The following is a 27012-nucleotide window of genomic DNA, read 5'->3' as shown; positions in this document are numbered from 1 at the left end:
ACACTAAAATTTCTAATTTATATTTAACGTATATGTAAATTTACATAATAAATTTTGAAATGATTATTTTTTATCTAATAATTAATTTGTTTATATATAAAAATTATAAATAAAAATCATAGGTTTAATAAATATTTACATATGTAAAAAAATATCAAATTTATTTAATTATCAATTGTTATAAAAAACATATAAATACATCATTCAATTAAATATCATATTTATTTAATTTTTAATCATTATAATAAACACCTAAATACATCATTCAGTTAAATATCAAATTTATTTAATTATCAAGTTTTGTAAATAAATTAAATGAATAAAACAAAAAAAATTTTAAAAAAATAAAATTTACTTTTTTAATCATTATAGTTATTCGGATCAACAATATCTACGTGTTTTAAAAAAAATTCATACGAATTGTTATCCGTATGAGACGCTTTCAACCAAATGGGCTTGCAAATTGTCCTTTTGGGCTTGGTAGCTGGTGATTTAGTAGATGAATGATGGAGATTAAAATATGATTAGTGGCCATAAGACTAAAATTAAAAACGTCATACATTTTTCTAATCTGTTTTCGTTGATAACTTTTATATGCCATCTTCGGTTGTTTCATGATTAAAAATTCATATTTCTTTGTGAATTTTTCTATGCAAATTGAATACCATTTGCCAATTTGGACCTGGATCGATATATCTTTTTTTTTATGAAACTAACATTTTATTATAACTTTTTTTTTTGTTAGCGTATGCCTAAAAATGGGTATTTGGGTCGTAATTCACGGACCAATTCATATTAAGTTATATGAGTTTACGTTAAACATTGAGGAATCTAGTTAAAAAGGTTGCGTCAGTGTGTGATAGATACTACCTAGGACTAGGAGGCCACAACACAACGAAGAACCCGCGTACTATCGTGGACATGCTTTGGCTTACATCGTAAGAAACAAGTGCCACGTCGGACATGTGTGAACGCTACGTGTTGGGCTTTGACTTCAACTCTCTCTTTTCTTTAAGTACCTTTCACGCGCCACCGTTGCTCTCCGTCCCTGTCTTGTCCCTCTCTTTTCTTTTCATTATTATTCCTTCATTTCTATTTCCTTCAACACTCTTTCATTTCCCTCTTACTCTGTTTTGGCCTTTTCCTTCATCGCTTTCATCCAATTCAATTCAATTCTCTGCACTGGCTTTTTGAAATTTCCATGTGTGAGCGAGAGATTATTGCTATGTTGTAATCATGGCTGAGACCACAAAATACATTCCCAACTCACAATTAGGTTAGAGATTCCCCTTTTTTCAATTTTCGTCGTTATCATCATCATCCTTGTGCCTTTTTTAATTTACATTTTTCTTAGTAGTTTCTGTTGCAATCATTTCATTCTCTCTGCATGCATGCATGTGTTACTGTCTGTCGATGGGATCACTTTTATTTCAGTATTCCTGGTCAAATGGGATGTCATTTTCTTCTTCCCTTTCGTTTACATGTTTTCAATTGCTTAACTTGGATTGGATCACTGATCACAATTGGGAATTTCGTACTTTGATGTGAGATATAGTTAGCCATGTCACACTTGAATTAAATTCATGCATTGCCTGCGCATTATTGTATACTTATTTAAACTTTGGTACCATTGTTGCCTTCATTGAATATAAGTATAACTTCATGAATCAAACAGAGTAATGTATTTTGTTTAGTTTGATTTTTTTTCCCCATGTCTAGTATAATACCCTTTGAATCTTTGAATGTTTCCTGGTACGTAATAGAGCTTGAAGAGATATTGAATGAAGCAGAACATCGATGGCTTCGACCTGCTGAAATATGTGAGATACTTCGCAATCATAAGAAGTTTAAATTAACACCAGATCCACCTGTTATGCCTCCAGGTATTTCCTATTTTTCCCTGAACTTCATGCCCCTCTTGATTTTCATATTTGCTACAGTCAAGGAAGGGGAGGGAATGCATTTTACCTCATTCGGGGCTTGAATAACCGATTCAGTGGGTGACCAATGGGGTAACAAGCTAACACCAGGGAGATAGAAGGGTGAAGGGAGAAGGGAGGGAGGAGAGGTCACGGTTTCGAATCCCCCAGCTGACAATTCTAACAAATCTAACAAACTAATATTTGTCGATGAACAGAAAAAAAAAAAAAAAAAGCTCACACCACGTGGTCCTTTGATTCCTTTATCAAAGGGCACTTCATTGTTGCTGTCATGATAATCTAAAACATGAAACAATTGTCATGCACTCATGCTTTATAATTTAGAATTTCCTTGTTTTGTTTTTCATTGAGCATTTGAGATGGAGAAACTAACTGATAATGGTGATAATAGAACTCAGTTAGCTAAGTTAGCTTCACCAACGCACCAAAGGAAAGACCTTGATCGTTATATATGTTTTGCCTGCTACGAGGATGGAGTGTTAATTTTGACATCAAATTGTTATTCCTTTTTACCAGCTGGATCACTATTCTTGTTTGATCGAAAAGCACTTCGTTACTTTCGCAAGGATGGTCACCGGTGGAGGAAGAAAAAAGATGGGAAGACTGTAAGAGAAGCTCATGAAAAGTTGAAGGTGTGCTGTTCATTTTATTAGTTGTAAGTTTCACCTTTTAGAATTGTTATTTTAATTGAACCTCTTGCATGTTTCAAATTGTTGAGTTGCAACTTTGGAATAGCCTCATGAAATTAGTCACCTTTAGATTCCTATTGTTTAACATACAATACCATGGCAATGCATTAGGAGACACCTCTGGTTACATAAGTGTGTAGCTTCATGGATGGTCCTGAAATTCATGGCTTGTTTAACTATTTTGTGAATGTGATCATTAATATATGAAGCACAAGAAGCTTGATATCTAAGGAGGATGTCCTTCTTTAAGTGTTCAATTATTAAACCTTAATTTGAATCCATGGATTTATAATTTCATATAATTTACTGTTAATTTAAAATTAATGGAACAACATAAAGTTGTCACACCATTCCTTTTTTTCAGTTCATTATATATTCTTTATTGGGACTATTCTATTGTTGTTTTTTTCCTTAGCTGGACATATGTTAATAGTGGTTGAGGAATCTCCTAGGATTATGCTAAAGCTAACTAGTTTTTTTCCTTCCAATTTCATATCCAATTGGTACTTGCCTTTTTTCTTGACAGGTAATATTTCATTCAAATTCATTTATGATTAATATAAGTAACACAATGGATAATAAGCTAAGAAATTTTTGTAAACAAGCTTGTTTATGTTGAGATAAAATAGCAAACATTAGAAGTGCTTTGACAATGTTTTGGCTTTATTGTATAAAGCTTATATTTTGGCAATTGTATCAAATGAACATATTAAGTAATTGGTATTTTAAAGTGTAGGCTGGTAGTGTGGATGTCTTGCATTGTTACTATGCTCATGGTGAGGATAATGAATACTTCCAACGGAGAAGTTATTGGATGCTTGACGAGTGAGTTTCTGTCATCCTCTTAATTTCAGGTTTTGTAGTTCCTATATTTGATTTTTTTAAGAGGATATTCAGTATGGTGCTATGTTGCTAAATGCTAATGTATTTGGTCAATCTGTAAATTTATATTGAGCAATAATAAATCGAGCTTTAAGTTTGTATTTTGCGTAAAACACTGAAAATAATGTTTTTCTGATGTAGTTTTTTTCTTTTGGTTCTTAAGGGGCCAATATTAATAAATCCAAGATTGGACCTTGCTAAATAGCAATCTAAACAGTCCAGTTGCAGGGTGGATTTATTTTTATAAAAAAAATAAATTAAAATACTGATATATAAAGATTTCTAAATTTCAATAATTAAACAAAAAAAATCCATATTTCATTGATTGATGATGAAAATCCAGCAATATTATAAATATTGAAAACCGATGAATAAGATTGCTGTCTGTGGTGAGCTCTTATTTTAATGGACTTATTTTTTGAAGGTTTGGGTCTGCATGAAATTACAGACTGTTCCACTAGTTCTGGCCCTTTTTAATGTATTAGCATTGATAAGAAAAAAAGTGACAACTTGAACATCGTGTTGGTTTGCAGGCAGTTAGAGCACATTGTCCTTGTGCATTATCGTGAAATTAAAGAGGTATGCATGTGTTCTTCTCTGTTTTTTGAATTTTTTTTTAATATCATATAAAGCTATCTAGATAAGATGCTGCTATATTGTAACCAGAATCCAGTTTATTCTGATTGGTGTTAAGCTCATCTATATTTTTTTTATGTTATCATTCTTCCAAGCTTGTTTATGATGGTGTGCCACTTATGTGGGTTGTGACCAATCAGAAAGACTGACTAATGATTGACCTGTCAATGGATTTTCTGATCTTATTGTGATTATTCAAATTTGCAAGTTTTGTGCATTTAAGTGTTGTTGTATTATGTATGCTTTACAGGGCTGCAAGTCTGGCATCTCACATTTGCCTGTAGTTCCAGTAACCCTGGTTGGTAGTTCTCAAAATACTTCAGTGCTTTCCTCTACCAAAATAAATTCACCAATATCTCTAGTTCAGACATCTTTCACATCAAGTGCAAATAAAGTTTATCAGAATGGACGAGCCTCAGAGCATGAGGATGTCAATTCAAAGAATGGTCCTCAAGCCTCCTCTCATGCTCAGCCTATCAGCAATTATGTACTTCACAGTGCACCTTGGCTTACACATGAAGCTGCAGGTAAGTTGTATGAGACTGTAGACGTAGGATTCATTCAAATTATGATGAATGATTTGAAATTAGGAATAAGCTTGTTATGTTGGTTCTTGTGTGTATTAATTTTCACTGCAAGTAGATCCCTAGTGCCATTATTGTTTTCTCTTATGACAAAGCATCAATAATGCAGATTTTAAAATTTATTGTTTTATATGTTACTGATCTTTCATAATGCTCTTTTACAGAATTACTCATTATTATATTATCGGGATTATTTTCATTTTGATAGTTCAAAGTTAATATGCCTTCACTTTATCTTTTTAAAGTAAATTTCAACTATAAAAATGTTGATTTATTTTAATTTATCTTGGGATGCAACCATTGTTTTATTTTGTTTCGTTATTAGTCAAATGATTTTTGTGGCAAAGATAATGCCTATTGTTTTGGTCCTCATTTACTCTCACACCTCTAACTATTTTATTTGGTCCATGGAGAATAGCAGTTTTCTTTGAATTTTTAACATGTGATTTTTTTTAATGATTTAGGGTTTTCTGAGTTGTTAAGGAACCCCTTGATTTCATCATGGCCATCTTCTTTCCCTAGCTACTCTCCTGGTACTGGCTTGTCTCCCTGGACCTCAATTCAGAACTCTAGCAGAAACACAATTAATATGCATGATGGAAAGCATCATGTTGAAGCCTCTGAAGCAGACTTAACTGTTCGTAAGCTAAGCAATGCTGGGTTAGATTCTGTTCACCGAATGCAAGATGGTGTAATTTTCAGAGATAGGCTCATCACTGACATGTGCGTCCAGCCAGTTATAGATTTGCCTACTGTTAATCAGGTGTAGTAATTGTGATTATCAATAATTTTTAAACTTTGACTGCAACATCTCTACTTTCCTTTATCATTCGTCATTATTTTATAGCCTCAAAAGTTTGGGTAGATTTGTGCTTCTGTGTCTGAAACAGAAAACTTAAACAGTCCAAGTGATCATTAGCTTTGTCAATGCATTTGATATGCAAGTTAACAACATAATGTATTTTATGTTCTTTAGGTCTATGTTGTGCCTGACTTTCATGCATAATAATATGACTAGCTGAAATCCTGTAGGCTTCTGGATGTTACTAATGCAATCTCGTTCCTGTGTGTTTTTTATATAGTTTACTAGCATGCTCATTCACCAATGTGACATTTTTTTTAATTATATTGTGGCAGGTGAAAAACGAGCATGGTCTGGATTCATTTCATGCTCAAGTCCATGATCATAATGATCATCCAGTTGTTGCAACTACTAAAATCCTAGTTGAACAAAAACTTCAAGATGGTGGTTTATACAATGATGAATCAGAACAAGTTGAATATGGAGAAATGAAGAAACTTGATAGTTTTGGAAGGTGGATGGATAAGGAAATTGGTGGAGACTGTGATAATTCCTTGATGGCTTCAGATTCTGGTAATTATTGGAGCACACTTGATGCTCATAGTGAGGATAAGGAGGTATCTAGTTTACGCCACATGCAGTTGGATGTGGATTCATTAGGTCCTTCTCTTTCCCAAGAACAACTATTTAGTATCCATGACTTTTCTCCTGATTGGGCATATACTGGAGTTAGAACAAAGGTGTGTGCCTTTTCATGCACATGCTTGAAATTTTATGCATTTGTATGTTTATGAATTCACAATATAAAATCTGGTTTTGATTTATTTCTTCCTTTTGTGAAAAGGTTTTAATAGTTGGCACATTTCTGGGGAGTAAAAAGCCCTCTAGTGAGACCAAATGGGGATGTATGTTTGGTGAAATTGAGGTTTCAGCTGAAGTTTTGGCGGATAATGTCATAAGGTGTCAGACTCCTTTGCATTCACCTGGACGTGTACCATTCTATATTACCTGCAGTAATAGGTTAGCCTGCAGTGAGGTCAGGGAATTTGAATTTGATGAAAATCCAACCAAATTTTTAGGTCCTGAGGGTATTAAAATCTCACCAGAAGAAGAGGTACGACTTCAAATGCGACTTCTTAAACTAGTAGACTTGGGACCTGACAATAAGTGGTTGAAGTGCTCCGTTTCAGAATGCGAAAAATGTAAACTCAAGGGAACAATGTATTCCGTGAGAGATGATAGTGGAGTATTTGAAGAAACTTTCCAGATTGATGGAATTGGTCATATAAACCATAGAGATATATTATTTCAGAGATTAGTGAGAGACAAGCTTTATGAGTGGTTGATATATAAGGTTCATGAAGGAGGAAAAGGACCACATGTGTTGGATGATGAAGGACAAGGAGTAATACATTTGGCAGCGGCACTTGGTTATGTGTGGGCTATGGCCCCATTAGTTGCAGCTGGTATCAGTCCTAACTTCAGAGACTCTCGTGGAAGAACAGGACTTCACTGGGCATCATATTTTGGGAGGTCAGAAACTCTTCATGTTTTTCTGTGCTTGTATCTGGTATTATCAGGGATTTATCTTCAACAAAAATGCATATTGTAATTCCTGTATCTTCTGTCTTTATTTGGTTGGTGGATAAATAAAATTATACTCTCAGTGTATTCTATGAATTTTTCTTTTCAAAACTTCAACTTTTTTTTCATCTATGCCGGAAATTTGCATGCCCAGTTTCATGTTGTTGGGGATGATTCTCATTGCATATTGTCTTTGAGTCCTTAGACTTGAGTTTTATGTGTTCCCTCTCTCTAATTATTGACTTGCATTTTATGGGCTATATATAGTAATTTTATATAATGAATGTGTATCTATTCTCACTCTGTCTTGTGTTCCTTCTTTCCAGAGAAGAAACTGTTATTGTGCTAGTTCAGTTAGGTGCAACCCCAGGTGCTGTTGAGGATCCGACATCAGCATTTCCTCGAGGACAAACGGCAGCTGATTTAGGTTCAAGTAGAGGACATAAAGGCATTGCTGGGTATTTGGCAGAGGCAGATCTGACAAATCAATTATCTGTATTGACTGTCAAGGAAAATGAAACTGGCAACATTGCCACAACAATAGCAGCTAACAGTGCTCTTCAGTCTGTTGAAGATGACTCATCTAGTATGACAATGGATGAGCAACATTATCTCAAAGAGTCACTTGCTGTGTTTCAAAAATCAGCTCATGCAGCTGCTTCAATCCTAGCAGCCTTTAGAGCAAGGTCATTCTGTCAGAGACAATTAGCCCAAAGTAGCAGTGATATTTCTGAAGTACTTGACGTAGTTGCTGATTCTTTGAGCAAGGTACAGAACAAGGGTCACTTTGAGGATTATTTACATTTTGCAGCTTTAAAGATTCAAAAGAGATATCGGGGATGGAAAGGAAGAAAGGATTTTTTGAAGATACGTGACCGCATTGTAAAAATCCAGGTACATGTGTGCTTACAGTGTATTCCACTACCATCAAATTATGATCATGCCAGACTTCTAGAAGATTTTCATGACAAGTTTAACCATCAGCTTCTGTTCTGTTTCACCCTAAAATAATTTTGTTTTCATTCTTTTGGACTTCAATCTATAAAAATTTTATATGGTGACTGGAGTTTTTCTTAATATGAGCTTATTGTGATTTCATTTGGCATTTACCATTTGAGTAAACCTCCATTCAAGACCCTGAGATTTTCTTAATATGTACTGACGGTGTAAAACATTCAATCACAAACCATTATATATGTTAAGTTTGTTGATTTTTTACAATAAATATCTTAAAAGTAGTTTTACATTACCATTAAACTCTTCATTTTATATCTGCAATGGAGACAATATTACATCTTCATTTAATTGAATTGTTCTATATAGGCTCATATTAGAGGACACCAAGTTCGTAAGCAGTACAAAAAAGTTGTGTGGTCTGTTAGCATTGTGGAAAAAGCAATCCTGCGCTGGAGACGGAAAGGGGCTGGTCTGCGAGGATTCCGGGTTGGGCAGCCAGTTGGTGTTGTGGTTAAAGATGCCGAGAAAAGTGACGAGTATGAATTTCTTAGCATTGGGAGGAGACAAAAATCAGATGATGTAAAGAAAGCTCTAGATAGAGTCAAGTCCATGGTTCGTAACCCAGAGGCAAGGGATCAGTATATGAGGCTCATCATGAAATATGAAAAGTTTAAGGTACTCATTATTTATTTCCTTTTGTTGGGCCATGTTTTTTATGCCATTGTGGTGCACAGATGGCTTTCAAGTTTTGGTTGATACAGTTTTGGTGAATTGATTAAAAAAGAAGATATAATCAGTTCTTGTTTATTGAAAACAAATCTGATTTGCTAATTTTATTTTGCTGCTTGTTTTGGCATACTGTTGAACAGATTGATGATGGAGGAAGCAGTCAATCACAGCATGTCGGTTAGATTCTGAAGGAAGGAAAGAGGAATACCGATGGAGCTTATTGTTTATACTAAAATCTTACGATATACTTTCTATGTAAATACCATCTAACATAGTTTCTAGTTTATATGAGCGTTCAGATACTTTGAAAGGTAGAAGAAAATTCAGAAAAAAAAGAAAAGGAAGGGGATGCCTTTTTATTCCCCTTATATTATATCAGTTGAATAGAAGTCAGTTAAGTTTTTTTTTTTTTTTTTTTTGTGAAATAGAAATCAGTTAGTTGATATAATGTAATAATATTGTATAGACTTAAATAAAATGTGGATTTTCGCAGTATATTACTTTTATTTATACTTTGCTTGTATGAAACTGCAATTTGCTTGTTCTACACTAATTTGATTGGTTCTTAACTGATTTAACCCATTTTGCTCTACTAATTTTTTTTGGCTGTTCGGACCATGACTTAGTGTTTGGATATCAATCATCATAAATTATAATGAGCCCCCCGCTCCCACACAAAAAGCGTTCTGGATGGATACAGTTTAACAGACATTTAATGCCCGCAAACACATCCAAACATACTATTAATCGATTTTAAAATTTAATTGGTAAGCACTGAGCTGCGACTCCAAATTCATGTACAGTTGATTGAATTAATGGGTGATATTTTTCCTTTTATCCTTTTCTTTACACGGAAATTGGAATTTAATTCAAAGTGAAGGAAAATTGGAAGGTATTTGTGTCAATCATATGAAAAAAATTGCACACGAGAGAAAAATTAGGTGCACACCATTACAAGCCTTTTCAAGCATAGTTGTTCAAAATTCAAGATGACAACCACGAACGTGTCAACTGAGAATTTGAACAAATACAATAGGGAAGTGGATATCTTCAAATACTGTAATGCATAATTGGCTCCCCGAGGTGAGGGTTAGCACAAATGGACATATGCGTACATTTTTTTCTTTGATGATATTTATGCTCCTCTCTTTTGTGCGTGTGAAGAGTATCTGTACAGTTTAGCCTTGCGAATTATTACCAGCAAATTTGCGGTAACGAGAAGGCTCGTCATTAAAACGAGAAAGGCGTCGTTCGGGTTGAGACAAAGACAACCTTTTATTGTATCCACCGTTACCCAAATTTAATGCACCCTTGTCCTGTAATCAACAAAATGAATGGCACGTAAGATAAATGGTTCGTCATGAAATGGTAACTAGACCCTACCAAAAACAAAAAGATAAGTAGACATGCCTTAGTCTTTGATGACTGTGGAGCAGGTTGGGTATTTCGTGTCCCAACTAGTGTTTTCACCATGTCATCTAATTCTGCAACCTTCCTGATGAGATTGGTCTTGTCCATCTACAAGAAGAGGCAACATACCATGAGAAGAAAATTTTGAATTCTTATGGGGAAACTCGGGTCACAATTATGTGTTGTGCCATACCTTCAACATTTCATTTTGTGCAGAAAGCAATTGATCTCGCTCTTGCAGTTGCTGCATTGCTATCTGAGTGGCAAGTATATCTGCCTCTTTGGTTTTCAGTTCCGATATGCAGCTGAGTCACAAATTTGTGTAGTGAGAAAAATGGAAATGAAAGTTTTGAACGCTCTTGCAGTTTTGAATAATCTAAATAGTTGAAATACGATAAACTATCAAACTCCTAAATCATGAACTATTCCAAATTGAAGACATTCTGAGGTATACTAACCATTCTCTTTCTTCAATGAGATCATTTATCTGCAGTCTTAAATCGAGATTCTCTTTTTCCTAATGAGAAGGAAGTGATAATTAAGATAAGCACGTGATAAATATACTGTACAGCATAATTTAGCAATAATTACCTTCGCAATGAACTCTTCTCTATGATGATGAGCCTCCTCCACTAATTTCACAATTTGGTTTTCGTCTATCAAATTCTATAGCATACCAGAAGCAAAAAAACGCAAGACAATGAGAAATAACGCCCATGAACTCCCACAATTAAAATTGAATCTGAAACTTACTGCATAGTCGGTAATGTCCAATTTGACACCAAGAAGGTCCCGAATGACATCATGAGTCATGCTTTCAGTAGCAGCCAGCCTTGTTTGTAGCATGCATACCTGCTTAAACATAAATTGTTAGACCACTATGCATTGATAATTATTGTTTTAATTCTTCTTACCACTGCTACAATATCTATATGAAGTAGCTCCGTTTTTTCCTACACCTTAATCATTGGCTAAGTCTTTAATGATGAGCCTCCTCTAATTTCAAAATTAGCTTGAGAATTTTTTTTTACTAAACATTGTTAAAACAGAGTGTAAGTCATGTAAAAATTAAGGTGTGGTAGAAACATTTCCTGTTCAAAAAATATCCAACAAATAACAAAAATGGTGGTATTGGTTTAGGTTTAAATGAATTATGAATGACAACCAAACATTCTAGACGTAGATTTTTTAGACCATCATTTTTGTTTTTTGTTTCTTTCTTTTGATGTATCATTTTATCTAAAACCCTTATAGTTATAACAATATGAAAATGATATTGATATGTACTATCCAGGCATCTAATAGGTTAAATACCTCCTTTTGCCGGCTAGCTGCAAGTGCTTCTAGTTCTTCCACACGGAGCCTTGACACTAACAGTTCTTGATCTTTCTCCTGATTCATCTGCTGAACAATATTTGAAATGCATCTGAATGGTGAGCTTGAACCTCTTGTCCTTACTGAACTTTTCTCAATTTTCTCTGATGCTGATACCATTGACGTTGAATTTGACACTTCTGTTTTGACTTCATGGAACATGGACTCCAGGCACTTGTACTAACCAAGAAGGACAAGGGAATTAAAAGAGATGGGAACGTAAGAATAAAAGATGATACAAAGTTTCTGATAAAACTGACACTGCTGTTTTGTTAATCAAACTTGCTTTATTACAATGTGACCAGAAAATTAGCTGATAAAACATGAACTTATATTAAATGTGTACCTTCTGTTGGTACTGCAATGCTTGGGCTTCAGCATGCAACACAATTTCAGATATATACTCTTTGCACTTTTTAATCTACCAAAATATATACAAAATGTCAGACTTCTGGACAAAAATAGTGTGATGCATAATTTGATTTAATTGTCTTGTAATGAAATATCTAGGAAGTGAAGGAAAAATACCTCTTTATCTTGTTCTGCATTTTCCTTTTCAAGAAACCTTATCCGACTTAGTGCCTCGCGAAGTTCCAGTATTTTACTGGGTTGTCTACATCAGGGTTTTCATATGATGGACCGTGGAGAAATTAAATCAGAAACAGAAAAAAAATTTGACCAACTTTTCATGTAAAAATTATTTTACACTAACCTAATCTTTGCATCTCCACATCATTGACTAATCAGGTTTTATGAGAGTGAAATTCTTTCAATTATGTGCCAAAAAATTATTATAGCATGAAAAAATGTTTACACCTACAGTTGATCAAGACTAACCTAGATATATGCTCATCAGTTTGACCACTTGTGCTTTCTGAATAAGCATTCTTGGGAAAATTGTCAACTAACAATAATCTCTCTTTCAAAGCTTGGAGTTCCATTCTCAGTGAATCACTAATTAACCGATGTCTTCCCACCTCCTCATCCATTTCATGTACCTAAGACCAATGCATTCTAGTCAGTAAGAAGCTAATAAGTAAAAGTCCATTTCAATTATGCTCTTGAGACATTCCAAGCAACAAGCATGAAAGATAGTGATATTGAACATTAATAATATTACTGAACTTCTTCACTTTGAATTACTTCCCAAAAATTTATTCTGTATACAAGTGAATCATACATGAAACTAACCTTTTTCTCTAAAACATTTATGGTAGACTCAAGCTCCTCAACAGAATGTTCCAGAATCTTGACTTCCTCTTCCTTTTGCTCAGCAAACAGCTTACTAGACTCTGACTCCTACAAATGATATTTCAGTTCAATCAAAGGTCATTCCACCAATAATAATTATTTTAAGAGTAAAAGGTAACAGAATAATCAGCATATAGATACCTGACGCGCTTCCATGGCAATAGCTTCCTTTTCGTCAGCCAAGGAATAAGCCATCTCAAGCTTACCATTCAAGACGCAAACTTCTTCATGGAGTTGGTCTCTCTCTATTATCACCTGGTTTAGTTCATCCTCAATGCTTTCAAACAAGGCAAGTGATTGATTTTCCTGTGAAGCTGTCAAATTAGAAATTTCTTTTTCCAAACCTCTAATCACCTCTTTATGTTCCTCCAATTTCCCATCAGCTTCAGTTTTGTTGGCATATAGTTCTTTCAGAAGCTCCCTTAACTCCACATTTTGATTAGAAAGCTTCTCAATTGATTCTTTAGCAAGTTGAAGGTCATAATTTGATGTAGTTAAGGCCTTCTCAGTGTCAGCAAGAGAACCTTCAAGTTTTCTGTTTTGAACCAGTATATCATCAAGCTGACTTGCTTTAATCTCTAGCTCATACCGAACTTGGGTTAGAGAAAATATTAACTTCTCAGTCTGATCCTTAATGTCCTTGCTGTTAGAAGCCTGTTCCTGCAATAGCCTAAAGTCAAAAAGTAAGCCCTCTAATAGCTCTTGCTTCCTCTCTAACTCCTTTCTAAGAGCCATATTTTCATATAATACATTGACATTGGGCAAGTCTGGCTGCTCTTGCACCTTTTGGATTAGCACACATTGATCTCTTTTCTCTGCACCTTCTTTACCTGTACTAATTGCTGGCGCTGCAACACTAGAGCAAATTTGTGGCAACTTATGCAATTCCCCTGGTCTGGCTGATTGTAAATCACGGTTCACACTAGTGCAGGCAAATTTACTGACAAGCTCTGTTACACAGCAATTGTACAGAACAAAAGATATAAACCCTTCACCCACCATTTGAGAGCAAATATCTTCTACTGATGACCTCAGGTTGTGCATAAAGTATAGCATCTCCTGCCCAGTCACAAGAATATCAGAATACATTGTCAAGAATTTCTTCTCCACATCAATTTGCATTTGCAAGAAATGCTCTTCTAGCATAGAAACTGAATTTGTCATATCCATCAAACTGAAATGTATGTGGTCCTTCAGTAATCGATTCTCTTCTTCTTTATGAAAAATTGAAAATTTGAGTTTTTGAATCTCTTCTACCAAGCTCGCTCTCTCAATCATCAAGTCTTCACCAGCTTGCTTCCACATAGCAGTCAACTGTTTTGAATCTTCATAAGCTTCCGTCAAGGCATGCAGTGTAAGATCAGCTTCCTGCACTGTTGCATGAGCTTCCATAAATTTGGTCAAGAAGCCATCATCAGGCTTAATTTCCATATAACCCAATATCTGAGTAAAGGCACAAAATTAGAGAATATAAGAGACATGCATTTATTCATTTACAGCATAAACGATGATGATTGTCAAGCAAGAAATAAATGTATACTTGGTGCATCCATTTCAGAGTTGGGCGACTAAATGGAAAGCTGCATACCTCTTTGTCATTCTCACAACCTGCTTTGTCTTTCTGCATCTCCAACTGGAAATATGGAGCCACCTTTTTCAGTTCTGTCATTCATAATTACATGATTTAGACTTTTGCAGTACTTTTCAGATGAATAAATACAAATAGATGTGACATTTCAAAAAGTATATATTTATGGAAATAGAAATTATACCTTTTGGGTAAAAACAGGATCCATCATCCAATTCTTGGAGGAGTGCAGACAAACGAAGATACAATCTTTGAAAACTATCATATGTGACATTTAATTCTTTACTCAGACAGCACACTACTGCTTCATTATGAATTCGCCTTTCCACAAGCTTTCCTGTATTTGATGATTTGCAACTACCATGAGATTGAATTACAGAACATCTTTCGGATTTTAGGTGTACAATTTGTTCAGTTGTTTTTCCAGGGAACTTAAAGTTGCAAGTATATGTGGATTCATGTGACTTGCTTCCAGAAGCAAAGCTGTCAGTTTCAGTTGATAAATCAGAGACTGAAGAACTATCAGCGCTCAAATCATCAGCATCTATGAGATCTTCATCCAGTAGTTGAAAGCTAGACATATTTTCTGCTCTGATAAAATTGTCTATGACATTCAATCTTCTATTCACTTCAACAAGTTGCTCTTTTATCTGATGTAGTGTGTGATGCTGGTTTGCATACTCCTTACATTTGTTTGCATTTGATGTTAAGGAGTCTACTCTATAACCCTTGGAACTTCTATGATAAATCTTTAAATCCCTTATTTCTTTCTTTGTATCCTGAGTTTCCTTGACAATGTCCTGAATCAAGTTCCTGTAAGCAGAATAAAGGCCTGAAACACCAGTTTGGAAAGCTTCTATCTGTGTTTCTGTATCAACAAAAGAGGCTTTTACAGCATTCTCCATCTCCAGTACCTCTAGTTTTGTTAACTCAACTTGAGCCATAAGATCATTCAGTATCAAATTATTTTGAACATCTTGATTCTCAGAAATAGTACAATTTCCAAGTCTGGCTTGCACATCAAGTTCAGGAATGGAAATATCTTGAATATCATCATTCATGTGAGCTACATTATAACAATCAGAGAGCCACTTTGCTACAAGGAATGCAGCATCAGCTTGTTTGGTTACCTTACAAAGTTGATTGTTTTTATGATTTATTTCATTTTCCAGCATCCTTATCATATTGGTCTTCTCATTTAACAACACTTGCAACTCAATCACCTCCTCATTGCCTTCATTGTTGTCTAACTGTTGAAGTGCATTGAAGGCTACTGTTGCTTCCTTTAAGGAACTTATTTTCAGCTCCATGTCCGATACCATCTTCTGTGCATCCTTCAAGCTACTTTGTAGCTGCTGAATTGTTTCCTCCTTCTCAATATACTTTTTGACCGCCATGTCAACATGTTCGCTAATCCAAGCATTGGCCTGAGGAAATGAACAAGAAATGTTTTTCACCTGACCACAGGCATCTTTGAGAGATCTGGAGCCTTCTAGGAGGAAAGTTGTCAGTTCCAAGATTGCCTTTTCCCAGTCCAAACACCGTGACCTAATTTCCTCTTCTTTTTCTGCAACCATATTTCTTAGCTCTGTATTTTCTTGAGCAATGGTGCATAACCTCTCTTCAAACTCTGACTGAAGATGGGCAACCTCTTCCTGTAAATGAAGAATTGTATTGGTTGTCTCCATCTCAACCTCTTGACAGATTGTTTCAGTCTGTCGTTTTTGATATAATTGTAATGCCCATTTCTCTTGATATTGGTCATTAACTAACCTCGCTTCTTCAAGATCCTTGCTCATTTTTTCCAATTTGGCCTCTAACTCTTCGTTGTTATATTCATTATCTTTAGCAAGCATTATTGAGGATCGCAAAGCATTTCCTTCAATTATATTTGCTAAAGCATCATCAGCTTCCCATGTAGAGGACGGAATTTCATCTCCAGAATCACTTCTCATTGATATTGTCTCAACCTGCAAAATTTAACTGATCATGATAAACTTGATTATAAAACAAGGAAGCACACACATGTATTTCGTTTCTCTAAAAAGATGAGCATGAGCAACCATCAATCATTAAATGATTTTTAAATATAGATTTAGAAATGTCCCCCACCACAGTTATTTTGATTAATGAATAATGGTTGACTTCAGACATTTGCTCAACGCGAGATAAATTGCTTGGAAGTTGAACATATGTAATTATATTTGCCTACACTTCCAAGAAACTATTTTATTTGCTTCTCAACTTTCATTTCAAGTGATGAAATTGCTATAGATTTTGGTCATATTAAATATCCACCTATCCAGAAGATGCAACAACAGATAAAAATTACCATGATATGCAGACAAATGCATTTCTGTTAAAATCACCACCATAAGCAAAATGGGCTAAATAGATTATAAGCTAAAAACTCAATTGTATCTTATTCTTTCCTCACCAATGAACATTTATCAGTCTTTAGAATTTCACCAGGATGCTCAAAAGAAGAATTCAGAATCTGCAGGAATGGAAAGAGAATAAACATGATAGAACAGAAGTTCAGAAATGTGTTCGCAGGCATTGTATGTATTTCATAAGAAATTCTCACAGCATTAGACTTACTTGATTGTAGTTCAAATATTTTCCAAGATTTGCTTGTAATATACCAACTTCTCTGCAACGTAAACAGTGAAGAAAGAAAGGAACAACTTTGTTAGTGGTCGGTCTACTGCAAAATAGTTTTTACTTTTAGGTTGCAACTACAGGTGATCCGTAATTATATTATCCAAAGAGAAAATGAAGAAATAAAATCATTCTTTATAAATCTAGACAGTCAAGTGTCATGTTCTCCACAATAAATGCATTGTTCATTTGTTCTACGTCACAAAATTTCAAAGAATAAAAACCTTCAATTAAATACAGCATCAATAAATTGGCATCGAAGTTATAGCTTAGCATAAACCACAAGGGAGCCCAGTCTATTAAACTTAGTTCTACAATATCAAATGATGGATGAACTATTAAGAAATTTGCTGAAAAGAAGAAGCTCCATAGTGAATGGAATATCAAGTTTCCCATGAACAATGATGGTGATCATGATGATTTAAGGCAATTGTCTACCTAAGTAATTTAGAATTCATATTCTGGCACTCTTCTAACTCTTGTGCAGTATCAGTATCCTGAAATATCAAAAGAGTACACCAAGTGAAAACAGAAAATCTCAGAAAGCACACCTAATATGGCATAAGTAACAAAAGAAGTAGACCTGATTTTCATTTTTCATGGAGTATGTAAATTTTTCTTGGAGATGGACAAGGAGCTGCACATGAAGAAAAAAAAAATACCAAATATCCATAATCCAGACAACATGAAAGTTGAGCTTTATCTTTCAATAGAGGGAAGGACAAATTATGGGATCTAGCCAACCTGATCACGCAATTCAGATAGTTCAGTCAGCAATCTTTCCCGCTCTCCATGCTCATAGAAGTTTTGAAATCTGGTAGTAAGCACTGATGCAAAATGAGTCACTGGCATCTAGGAAGAGATTAGGACTTAGGAATATTAAGTGTGTACTCAACTTACAGTTGAAGTTGTTGCAAAAGTCTATCATTCTCCAAAGCAAGTCTGGATGATTCTGAATTTTTATCAATATTCACTTTAAGCAACTGAATCTCCTCCTGTAAAGCCCTGTTTTCCTCCATTAGATACTTCTCAGCTGACAGTTTCCCATCTACCAATAACTCAAGTTGTTTAATTTTCTCCTTATAATGCCTCAGCATACTTGAAGTATGTTGAATTTCCTCTTCCTTTTGTCGAACCTGCAGAGAATGATATTACTTTATGACCATGATATTAACAATATTTTTACCTATCCACATAATTCCTTGAAAAAAATTCTGGATATAGATATCTTGTATAGCAAAATTATTGTGAGCTTTAAAAGATTGGAATTCTGAGAGCTAGTTTCTTGTTAAAACCATACACACCAAACAATTTGTGTGGTCAATTTCAGCCTTTAAATTCTGGATCGTAGTTTCAGCCATTTTTTCTCTCCTCAGGGCACTAACCAAAGCAGTTTTCATGCATTTGTTCTGCCAGATATAACAGCTTTAACATTCTGTGAATCTTATTAAGATTATTATTAAATAACCCTTGACAATTTCACACAACCCATAATACCAGACACTCACCATAACTGCCATAAAACTTACCTCTTTGCTTGGAATAAGTAGTTGGTGATCTGTTGTTACTCTTTCTCCCAAAGATTCATATTCTTCTGACACTTCACTCAACCTACAGCTTTCAGGATTTGGCTCTAAATTTGGAACAGAGCTTGGAAATTTTTTATTGTTCATCAGAAAGGACAGTTGACCCTGTTCAAGTTCAGTACATGCCTCAGCTAGTCAGCCTTATGATGTAGTATAGTTTTGTTGAAAACCTACCGCAATTTCTGAACTTAATCAAATACCTTCAACTGTTGAATCTGCCACTGCAGTGCACTTACATCACCGGAAGCATCTTCATTCACTTTTGCCTATTGGTGTAAGGGAAACAAAATCAATTAATTCATATATTTTCTCAATAAAAAAATATTACACACCATGCATTCTGGTATGTAATTCATTCACAAACCCAAAAAATAATTATAATTTTTTTTAAAGAAAAGCAGGCATTTAAATATGCGAATACATTGTTTTGAATGAGCTTGGCTCGCTGGGCAAACTTCAGTGTGCTTAGTGTTTCGTTAGCACAGCTGCAATGGAAGAAAAACCAATATTAATGATAAAAGAAAACAAAGAAATGGCAAGGAGCATTGTTTATTATTTAATTTCAAGCTACAAGTTCACACATACCAAATGGATGGGCTGACATTTGCAATGATCATTGTCTTTGAATTACCACCTAAAGAATCCTGCATTTAAAGTTTTGGAGAGTACAACCATATTACTACAGAAAATGATGTACTAGATTGTTTGTAAAATTATTGAGAAAATCATCTCAATTTTTAGAACTTTTAGTATGACGAATTTAACCTGAAGAAGAAATGTAAGTCTTGAATCTCTGTACGGAACATGCCTAGGCTTCCCATGGGCTAAGTCCACCAAAGTCATTATGACCAAGCTAACAAAACAATAAAGGTCAGCTATTTGAACTCAACAACTTGTCGTAATAGTGTTCATTAACATTCAACCGAAATATATCAACAGCGAAAAAATTGATAAGCAAGTCCTTGATAGTTAGTTACCCAAGTGTTGACAACGATTTATTTATATTTGCTGCTTCTTTCAAACGTTCACTATCTGCTCCAGAGCTTTTCTGCCTAGATGAAAGTGCAAGTCAACCCAGGTTTAGAAAAATAAATAGCAACAGTATATAAAGATTCTAATCATAAAATTTCAGTTACCTTTCAGAACCAGCCAAATCTACTAAATTTAACCTAGCAAACCTAAAGTGGGTCATAGAATCTTTCTCCCATTGGCTTTCAATAATACAAGTGAAAACACTGTGAGACCGACTGCTTTCACAGTTCATGTGAGTAGCAGCCACCTTTCTATTTGCAGTGCCCTGTGCAATTGTGTAGGAGAATAAGGTCAGGTCAGACATGAACAAGCACAGTATAAAATATGAATGTAGATTTTCTTTCTGAACATATTTGAGCCCAAAACCCAACCTGTAACAAAAGCCTGAGAACATCATAAACTGTGTCCACACTATGTTCGGTAAGGTTTTCAACATATACCCCCTTCTTCAAATCTTCTCTGAGCTACAGAGAGAATATTGAGTTTTAAACAATGTTATACAGAGCATTAACAATAACATGTTAACAACAATTTAAATTAGATTAGATACTAGAAATTGTGGATTACTTGCAGATTAGTTGATGAAGGTTCAAGAAGATCAGTTATTTGCTCATTGTATATCTCCAAAAAGGAACACTTGCAACTGTATTTCAGCTTGTAATACTTCCTTCTCTCTTCTTCCTACATCATAAATATTCCTTAAGAAATCCAACATTTGAAAAGAACAACTAACGAGAAAGTAATCATGTTAAATGAATAACAATAGTCTATTCATTTGAAAAAAAAAACAAGCATTCTAAATACTGCACCGCTTTAATCCTCGTAAACAAATAGTCAAAAACTCTTGGTGTTATCCCACTATCTTCAGTAAGGTATCCTTCTGTTTCCTTAATTTCACCCATCATGGTATATGTTTTGCCACTACCCGTCTGCAGACAATCAGCCGCAAACAACTTCAGCAACAAGCACAGAAATATGTAAAAGCTTGTACTAAAGAATAGGACACTAAATCCTCACAAGTAACACGGACCTGACCATAAGCAAACATACAACTGTTGTAACCAGACAAACAATTCTCCACCATGGGCACTCCAGCAACTCTGAACAGGTTTTCCTACACCAATTCACCACAATAATGAGTAACTAATAAGCTACGAAGCAACAATACATGAGACATATATGGAAACATAGAAGGGTTTTCCCTTAATGAACCAAAAATAGAAATTCCCCTATTTGTGGATAATCTCAAGAAAGGAAAGAGATTAATACCATTCTTATTCTTATTTGTAGACAATAGGAAGTGATTTATAATGGCACTAGTTTATAATTTTTATTTTGTTGTTAATAATGTCTTAGAAGTATGTTCTTAATTAGGATTTACCGAATTGCAATTAATACTATTCATATTTAGAATAATGCATATTGTATCTGTTACACGTATGTTATGAGTTATCCGTGAATCATAGTTAATAAGCATTTGAACTAAACCGTTCCCAATTCAGCTCTCTCGCTTCTAAAAAACTATTTACTTAAAATTTGAAGGTTTGTATAGATAGGAGATTAACAAAAATAGTATTGCATTTGTGACGAAGTGAAGTTTTACCTGTGATAAGGTCTCACATCCTATATGATCAAAGGTGAATCTGGTTTCAGGATGACCGAGCCAGACCAAAGTTTGCGCACTCTCCTGCTTCAAACACCTACCATGCCCTTGCGAAACCTTCTCCGAATTACTCAACGGTCGAATTCTAATCAGCACCTGAAAAACGCAACCTCGGTCACATAAACGACGCAAGAAACGTAAAAGAGAAACAAAAAACGTACCTGCACATTATGATCCGTCCAGAACGACGGGTCGTCTTTGAGGTCGAAATGCGGAACGTGGACGCAGAATTCGGTCTCTTTAACGAACGCACACGAACTTAACCTTCCTCCGCCGAGTGAAAGCCTGGAAGTGTTTCTAGAAGGCGTGCTCTGCGCCGAGTTAGGTTCGGAATGCGGCTTCCCGAACCTAACGGAGAGCCTGGGAGTGGCGTTTCCGAACCGAGAGGGGTCAGGTATGGAGCTGAAGGGGGTTCGGGGAGGTGGGAAGTTGATTTGGTTCGGGGGGCATGGTTCGAATTCGTTCTCGTTTGATTCGGTTTGAGGGTTTCTTCGAGCGGAGGTTCGAGTTTCCTTCGACATTTGGATCTGATTCTGTTTTGGAGAAGCTCCTTCACTTGTTTACTTCTTCTGAATCGGAATGGAATAGGAGGCCCCGCCTCATTTCAAATTCAAGTTCCCAAAATTCCACCCGTGCCCTTCCACCATTTGTTTATGCTAACCTCACCCCCCACCCACATTTTAAATTTCAAACGGCTTGAAGCTCTTCACTTGGGTTATTACTTGTTTACCACTTGCCAGCTTCCAAGAGCCGAAGGTTACGTAATTCTAAGAGCATATTTGGTATAAATTATCTTTGATTCTTTTTATATATAAAAAAAAAAACATATTTACTTTATAAATTTTATTTTCTCACCAACATTCGTCTTGCAGTAAATACTCAGACCTGCACTAATTTGTCGTTGTTCAAAAAGAGTAAAGTTAGTTGTTATTGTATTAAGCTCCTCAAAAAAATTACCATATCAAGTATGCAATCTTATTATTCCTCAGGAATTACTCTTGTGCATTTTATTTCAAAAAGAAAACTACTCTAGATGATTATTTATTGACTAAATAGTTTCTGCATTATTCATTCGCAAATTGTCATGTATGAATTTTCTTTTAAACTTTTTAATTATTGTCTTGATCATATGTGTGGTTTTGGGAAAAAAAAATGAAGTGATTTTGTTGATTGTTTGGTAGAGAGAAAAAGTTAAATAAGTATATAACATGGCAAAAATATTTCTAATAAATAAATATACAAAAATAAGGGTATTTTGGTCAAGGCAGTTAACAGAAATTAAAACTCTCATTTATATATTATTTAATAAACGTTTCAGTATATATAAAATAAAAAGTAGTAATCAATAAATATATTTACTTAAGTTATTTACTAATCAGACATGCAGAAGTAAGCTTCATGAATAATCTTGGTTCAAAAACCAATAATCATAATCGTTTGAACTATTGTTTGTGCAAAGTTTATTTATATATCTTTAGCAGCAAGTTTGTCAAAATTGTTTGAACTATTGTTCAAATATTTGAATTGCATCACGAATAAAGTATTTTTAAGCTATCAATGTTAGACTTTATAATGAGCAATAGTTGTGTTAGACAAATAGATTCGTTCGTAGTAGATAATAGAAATGCACTGATTATTTGTTAAGAAAAAAAAACGTTATTACGTAATAGGCGGGATTTACATTTGAACTATGTTATTACGTGGCATTATTATTTTCACCATAAGAAGTGGCCTACAAAAATCAAAAGCAATTATACAAATAATGAGCGTCAATTTGAACTTATAGCATGATGAGGGAGCCATTCGTGCTTTTGCAAAGGTATGTTTGGATTACTTTGCCATTAACATTTAGCATTATAGTCTCAACAAAAGAAAAAGATAAATGTGAATGGAGGAAAGCAAAAGATAATTATTGTCACTTTATTTTTTCTGCTGGTTATTAATATTACTTTTTTATTTTTATTGATCATGATATTGATACAAAGTAATTATGCTAAAAGTAAAATCAGTTATTAATATTTTTTAAAGGTCTTAAGCGCTCACTCAAGGTGGATTTTCCTCTCCCAACTTTATTTATTTTATATCCAAAAACTAACCAAAATTTGAAACTTGGATCACTTAATCAAGGGATACAAGTCACTGTCACTTGATTCGTTCACAATTCATTTTATTACGATTATTGTTTATCTATACTCCAAAGTCCTGGTTAACTTAATGCATCGACAAAATAAAATGAGTATTTTCCGTAGTTATAGTTGTAATATGTACAACTATATTTTTTTTCAATTAACATGCACAATAATTTATCTCTCAAAACAAAGTATCACCTGTATAAATTTTACAATTATGTCATTGGTAAGAAATATTTTATAATTCTATTGATGATTAGTCTTCTAAAAAGTTAGCCGCCTTTAATGAGCTATTTCTTCCTATTCACATTTTTTCAACCACATGTCTCTATTTTTGACATTGCTTAAAGGATCCAAACCCAATTTTACTAAGAGGATATATATGCATTCTCTTATTGAATTTCTTAATTATATTGGTGGTTGAAGAAAGAGGAGAGAGGTCATGTGTTCAATTTTTTCTCACGAACAAAATAAAAACTAATAAATTAATAACCAATGTTGATCTTAAAAAAATACATTAACAATATCTAACAAATAACTTACTATAAAATTATGACAAATACATAGTGTTATGTAACCCTGAGTTACATTTATAAGTATAAAATTGAGAAAAATAGTTTATATGCAAGAGAATGTAGAAGTTTTTACTTTATTGATTGTATTTGATACAAGATAAATATACATTAAGGTATAATAGTAAATTCATATAATATCTTTTAATGAACTCATTGACTATCTTTCTTGGTCCCCTCACTTGTTATTAAAAAAGAAGGAAAACTTGTTTTTAGTTCTTACATTTTTTTTTTGTGAAAGGTGATAAAGATCTTGTTGTTTCATATTGATGAATTTGGGTTTTAAATTTTAAAACTTAGGTATGGATTTATTTCCTACTAACTTTAAAAGAGCATAATGAATATTCTTTGAGAAGAGAAACTAATTCACAGGTTTTTATTTAATTTGATAATTAAATTTATTGATATAAAAGTATAAGAAGCTTGACTATATTTGATTAAAAGATAAGGATTAAAATGCATTTTTCCTACATTTTGTGCATGTTTGCATTTACTTTGGTGATCTATGTTTTTATATAAAATCACGACAAAATAACTAAAATAACGTGAAAACAAGTATTACTTGCTTCAACTTACGTACGTCAATGACATAGACACATAATACCAAACATGTAGTTTGTTTATTTTGTTTTTATGAACCCAGTAATGTGCAATAGTGATAAGAGGAATTCTAACAATGATTTATTTTTGCACCCTCTTTGTTTTGTTGTTGAAATTTATTAAAAATCATTAATTTGGGTGAGTCATACTTCTAAAACAAAAAAAAAAATCCTTAAATGACAAGTAAAACAAAAAATTTGTGACGTATAGAAAAACAAAAAAAAATTGATTTCCAATTTCAACAAATAATGAAAAAACATTAGAAAAGGTTTTGTTAACACTCTTCATACTGATTAATAATCCCCTATTGTTGGTCCAGTGATAGCTTGCACGAGGTTATATGTTCTAACCCTATTTCCACATTGTACACAAAAAAAAAATAGTAATTAATAGTTAACAATGGCACATATTGATCTTTTCTTTTATATTTTCACTGTCAATTTTTTTTTCAAACAGTCAGAAAATACCCTACAACAAATAATAATAGTCATATTTGATAAGGTCCATGTGGAAAATGACGAAAGTCCAAAAGTACTCCAATAATCTTTGTTGAAAATCCAAACTAATCTGAATATCTATATCAAATATTTTTTTATTTTTGTAATTTTAATTAAATAAAATTGATGGCTGAATCCTTTCAATTACACTATATGTATTTAACTTATTTTGAAGGAAAATGACTTTTTGGCATTTTTGAGAAAATACTTGTATATTTCTTGAGAGTTTCTCTTTCTTAGTTCCTTCTTGAACCAATTTTGAACTTAGATTGAATCCTTGTAGCGTCGATCTTTGAAAGTGTCATCATCTGATTCCTTGACTTATATCAAACGATTTACTCCTAATAATAAGAATCACATCCTTCTTAGGGAAGACTAAGATAGATCACCATAAGTGATCCATCATGCATCAGAATTACCATCCTTTAGATTAATGTAAGGTGCAAATTTTAATTATATATCTTCTCCGTCAAAACATTCATCCTCCCCATCCAATCCCCTGATTCCCTTTAAGCAACCATTTGACCATTGTTCATCATTGCAGGATGTTTCGGCAGCCACATTTCGATCTACAACTCACACACTTATCGACTTTGGTGGGAACGTGTGGAATAGGCATTGCTTCATTCGGTGTTGGATCAAGAGTTTCAAGAGAGATTGTATAATAGACATTGCAGAATGTGTGGGAAAATGCGTGGATAAAATATCTTATCTAAGTGTTGTTTGTGAAAGAGACTTTATATAGCGAAACTAGCTAAGCCACTTTGTGTTGTCCCACACTTCCTTGTCACCACAAAGGGGACTAAGTTGGGTGGGTATATCACCCTGAAGAAGGTATGCAGAGACGGATACAAGGGGGGCAGCCAGAGGCTTTAACCCCCATCCCTCAAATTTCATTCATTATATTTATAACAATATATTTTTAAAACAATATGTATTATTATTATTAATATATAATAATAATTAATAATGATCATACTTTTCCTATCAAAATAATATAATAATATATAATAGTCAGTATATAATAATATATACTGATTAATATATGTTATATCACTCATTATATACTAATCTTTTTAATACCGAAAAAATACCGATCTTTTCAATAATATATATTGTCACTAATTATTACTATAATCTATCCCATATATATATATATATTTACATTTTTGTATGACTTTGATCAATTGTTATTATTTAAGCTAATTATACTTTGTGTATTACTATAAATCTAATTAATCTATCCATCTACTTATCTAATTATTATTAACATTATATTATAAATATATTTATATATATTAGGTTAAGATGTAATTTTTGTTTCTTATTTTTTTAATATGCACTTTTAGTTTTTTTATTTTTTAATTGAGATTTTTTATCTCCGACTTTCAAAAAGCTTGTAATTTTAATCTTTTATTTTTTATTGAGTTCGTCCTTTATTTTTAGAAAGTAATCATTTTTTCCGAATAGTTATTTCAAGAAACTAAAAAAATATTATTTCTATAAAATATATTGAAAAACTTGTTTGAGTTGCCTGTTAGTGAACCGTGCTCTTTAACTTTTATGCAGAGTCTCGAATATTAAAAAGCAACTATTTGCTAAGATTTGATAATTTCCAAACAAGCTATATACAATTCCACGATCTTAGAGTTAAGAAGTACGAGGCATTATTTTGAGCTGCAAGAATGGATGGTTTTTTAATGCCTGCGGATTAGTTATGTATGTTTGTCAATTGTCATAGCATATTCTGCTATAATTAAAATGCATTGTCTAATGTCTAAGTGGTAAGAAATGTACCGTATTTGTCATTTCACTCATTTGTAATGCCCGCTGTGAACAATAAAAA

The 27012-nt window shown here is 33.6% G+C and overlaps 2 protein-coding genes across 3 annotated transcripts; one reads left to right on the top strand and one right to left on the bottom strand.

Annotated features, from left to right (window-relative positions):
- The first annotated feature begins 1034 nt into the window (after positions 1-1034).
- LOC100818336 (calmodulin-binding transcription activator 2) lies at positions 1035-9227 on the top strand. 2 transcript variants are annotated; one of them, XM_003550526.5, is made up of 12 exons: positions 1035-1276; positions 1764-1883; positions 2457-2572; positions 3366-3454; positions 4045-4090; positions 4398-4674; positions 5196-5494; positions 5869-6273; positions 6378-7066; positions 7444-8011; positions 8441-8749; positions 8944-9227. In XM_003550526.5, the coding sequence occupies exons 1-12, from the start codon at positions 1237-1239 to the stop codon at positions 8983-8985; spliced, it is 3000 nt and encodes a 999-aa protein (XP_003550574.1). In that variant the 5' UTR covers positions 1035-1236; the 3' UTR covers positions 8986-9227. The 2 variants fall into 2 exon arrangements, with proteins under 2 accessions (XP_003550574.1, XP_006600400.1); XM_006600337.3 differs by lacking the exons at positions 1035-1276; positions 1764-1883 and having other exon boundaries at positions 2459-2595.
- A 471-nt stretch (positions 9228-9698) lies between these two features.
- Positions 9699-22057, bottom strand: LOC100817801 (kinesin-like protein KIN-12C). Its single transcript, XM_006600335.4, has 33 exons — positions 21530-22057; positions 21309-21464; positions 20736-20819; positions 20515-20634; positions 20273-20386; positions 20077-20169; positions 19810-19970; positions 19651-19725; positions 19439-19526; positions 19259-19317; positions 19095-19158; positions 18874-18939; positions 18617-18778; positions 17988-18223; positions 17832-17901; positions 17671-17724; positions 17526-17584; positions 17028-17079; positions 16864-16923; positions 14611-16396; positions 14427-14500; positions 12980-14281; positions 12779-12886; positions 12425-12585; positions 12116-12200; positions 11934-12008; positions 11528-11767; positions 10967-11065; positions 10805-10879; positions 10672-10730; positions 10407-10518; positions 10214-10321; positions 9699-10119 (listed from the first exon to the last, which is right to left on the bottom strand). Exons 1-33 carry the CDS (start codon positions 21887-21889, stop codon positions 9982-9984), a joined length of 6555 nt encoding a protein of 2184 aa, XP_006600398.1. The 5' UTR covers positions 21890-22057; the 3' UTR covers positions 9699-9981.
- Positions 22058-27012: the final 4955 nt, after the last annotated feature.

The sequence above is a fragment of the Glycine max genome, chromosome 17 (assembly GCF_000004515.6).
Source record: "Glycine max cultivar Williams 82 chromosome 17, Glycine_max_v4.0, whole genome shotgun sequence".
In the NCBI taxonomy this organism is placed as follows: Eukaryota; Viridiplantae; Streptophyta; class Magnoliopsida; order Fabales; family Fabaceae; genus Glycine; species Glycine max.
The sequence above is the reverse complement of the archived record's forward strand: the minus strand, read 5'-3'. Positions and strand labels throughout refer to the sequence as shown.

Bases quoted from the DNA above. Each gene is read 5' to 3' on its own strand.
- LOC100818336 (XM_003550526.5), top strand. From the start codon at position 1,237: ATGGCTGAGACCACAAAATACATTCCCAACTCACAATTAG. The intron at 4,091-4,397 runs GTATGCATGTGT...TATGCTTTACAG, and splicing joins ATTATCGTGAAATTAAAGAG to GGCTGCAAGTCTGGCATCTC. The intron at 8,012-8,440 runs GTACATGTGTGC...TGTTCTATATAG, and splicing joins ACCGCATTGTAAAAATCCAG to GCTCATATTAGAGGACACCA.
- LOC100817801 (XM_006600335.4), bottom strand. From the start codon at position 21,889: ATGTCGAAGGAAACTCGAACCTCCGCTCGAAGAAACCCTCAAACCGAA. The intron at 19,971-20,076 runs GTTGGGTTTTGG...ACAATTGCACAG, and splicing joins TTCTCAGGCTTTTGTTACAG to GGCACTGCAAATAGAAAGGT. The intron at 17,725-17,831 runs GTTGGCTAGATC...CTTCATGTGCAG, and splicing joins TATCTGAATTGCGTGATCAG to CTCCTTGTCCATCTCCAAGA.